At 60.0% G+C, this 2,610-nt stretch overlaps 1 protein-coding gene across 1 annotated transcript; it reads left to right on the top strand.

Moving 5' to 3' along the window:
• Positions 1–782: 782 nt before the first annotated feature.
• Positions 783–2,388, top strand: LOC144941877 (uncharacterized). Its single transcript, XM_078868376.1, has 3 exons — positions 783–887; positions 1,167–1,267; positions 1,522–2,388. The coding sequence occupies exons 1-3, from the start codon at positions 830–832 to the stop codon at positions 2,212–2,214; spliced, it is 852 nt and encodes a 283-aa protein (XP_078724502.1). The 5' UTR covers positions 783–829; the 3' UTR covers positions 2,215–2,388.
• Positions 2,389–2,610: the final 222 nt, after the last annotated feature.

The following is a 2,610-nucleotide window of genomic DNA, read 5'->3' as shown; positions in this document are numbered from 1 at the left end:
GAGCAGGTCACGTCACTCCACATCGAACAGCCCCCTCATTAATAATTATTATAAGGTAACGTCCTCCAAATGGACACCCCCCGCCATTCATAATAATAAGCGGCTGACGTCACTCCACATGGGGGGCCGAGGCGCTTCCTCCCCCCTCCTCAGCGTCAACTTACAACCCTCACTACAAAGGCAGAACCCTCACGTCACGCGATCTCCGTAACGCTGTTGAGATATAGAAGCAAACAGAGGGTCCAATGAGATCAGCTCCCGTGTAAGGCGCGAGCTGCATGCATCGTGAGAGGCGACGAGGCTGGGAGACGTTCCACCAGCAGTGGATTGATCAATATCCGATGATGATTATGACGACACCAACACACGCCGTCCCCCCCACCCACCAATGCGAGATTCCCATCGAGAAGTCACTTCGCCGCTTCCTCTCTGGAGGGGGTGGGGGAGGTGGGGCGGAGGTGGAGATGGGTGGTTGGTGGAGGTGGGCATGGGTAGGGGGGTGGTGTAGGTGGGGATGGTTTCTGATCCATCAGCGTTGCCGAGTGAATGAGCCCCACCTGAGCAAGTGCCTGCCGCGCCACTCATTGAGGCGCTCGACTCGTTGGTCGCGCCATTAAGCACCACGACGCACGCACCGGGATGGTCGCGCGCCCCAATGCGCCATTGACTCCTCGCGCTCATTGGCCGCGAGTTTATTGGGCACGTGGCTCCAATCATCACCCCCCCAAAAGCCCGCACCTCGCTGGGTATAAAGCAGAGATGTGGCGAGGAGGTGTGAGGGACACAGATTCGCTTTTTCCAGCCTCATCGCTAGCAACACTACGAAAAGATGCAGTCATCGGCGAGTCTCATGCTGGTGGGCGCGGTGCTGATGGCGCTGGGAGGCTGTGAGTACTCGCGCTGCTGCCAGGCACCCAGGGATCGATTTGGATCGAAGGGGGCTCGAAGCTACGATGGTTTTAGAGACCCAATTTGGTTATTTTACTTCCTGCCCTTTTATTGTTCACCACCAACCGTCCCCGATGCCGACTCCATTACCATTGTTCTACAGTGGCTACTTGCGTGCATTTTTGTGCCATTTCTCCTACCAACAACGAATGCGATCGTACTAGTTCGCGAATCCATGGGCTTTGATTTACCATCGCCCATTCCCACCCCGATCCCAGGGACCACGAGGGGCTGCGTGGACGCCGCGACGATTCGTGGTGACCCAGGAGCGTGGCGGCAGGCGGCCCAGTCCGGGGAGATCTCTGAACTGAACCTGGCTGTGAGTAACGCATCGTGTGACAAACGATTCGGAAAGTTCGGTGGAATTCTGTGGTGCATCTGCCGGTCGCCTTGGTCTGTTAAAAACTACAATCTTGTTATGAGTGTAAGCGAATCTCTCTGCCAGGACTGGCCGAAATGTGCATCTGACATGCCACGGGTGAGTGCAGCTAAATTAGTAGGGAATGGCAGTGTTGTGGGAAGCTGCGTCTTGACTCCTGATGACCCGCGTCCTGTCCCCTGACGATATACCAGGTCCGGCACCACGTTCAAAGCGAAGCTGCCGACTTGCTAACTGGAGACGAAACTGCGACATCCGCGGCGCCAACCACGGAGGAGCCCAAGACGCTGGAGCCGGCCACGGAGGAGCCCAAGACGCTGGAGCCGGCCACGGAGGAGCCCAAGACGCTGGAGCCGGCCACGGAGGAGCCCAAGACGCTGGAGCCGGCCACGGAGGAGCCCAAGACGCTGGAGCCGGCCACGGAGGAGCCCAAGACGCTGGAGCCGGCCACGGAGGAGCCCAAGACGCTGGAGCCGGCCACGGAGGAGCCCAAGACGCTGGAGCCGGCCACGGAGGAGCCCAAGACGCTGGAGCCGGCCACGGAGGAGCCCAAGACGCTGGAGCCGGCCACGGAGGAGCCCAAGACGCTGGAGCCGGCCACGGAGGAGCCCAAGACGCTGGAGCCGGCCACGGAGGAGCCCAAGACGCTGGAGCCGGCCACGGAGGAGCCCAAGACGCTGGAGCCGGCCACGGAGGAGCCCAAGACGCTGGAGCCGGCCACGGAGGAGCCCAAGACGCTGGAGCCGGCCACGGAGGAGCCCAAGACGCTGGAGCCGGCCACGGAGGAGCCCAAGACGCTGGAGCCGGCCACGGAGGAGCCCAAGACGCTGGAGCCGGCCACGGAGGAGCCCAAGACGCTGGAGCCGGCCACGGAGGAGCCCAAGTAACGCCATTGCAGCTTTTCTGACGCCGGCGGCTGTTGGAGGCTCCTTCTCCGGGTCGCACGTGGGGCCAAATATCCCTTTTGGAGCCGCTTTAGCCGGTCGTTAATTCTGACGCTCTGGGCATCCCTAATCCCGCTCCTTTGTCCCAATTGCTCAATAAAGATGATCTTGACTTGATGCTGCGTCCCGGTTCGTGGTTTAACTTGCGTGAGTTGCACCACCCCCGCCCTCCAACGTGAAAGGTTATTTTGTGAACCGCAAAGCGGTTGCCAAGCCATGAGCTGTTTTATCCACTGAGGGATTGGAGGCTTTTTCAATGAGGTCCTTTGTCTCATGATGCCACAGTATCCTTGGGTTCGAGGAGCTTGGTGGCCTTCACACCATGGGGTTCATGGACGT

Source organism: Lampetra fluviatilis, chromosome 25 (genome assembly GCF_964198595.1).
Source record: "Lampetra fluviatilis chromosome 25, kcLamFluv1.1, whole genome shotgun sequence".
NCBI lineage: Eukaryota > Metazoa > Chordata > Hyperoartia > Petromyzontiformes > Petromyzontidae > Lampetra > Lampetra fluviatilis.
This window is presented reverse-complemented; position numbering and strand designations above follow the sequence as displayed.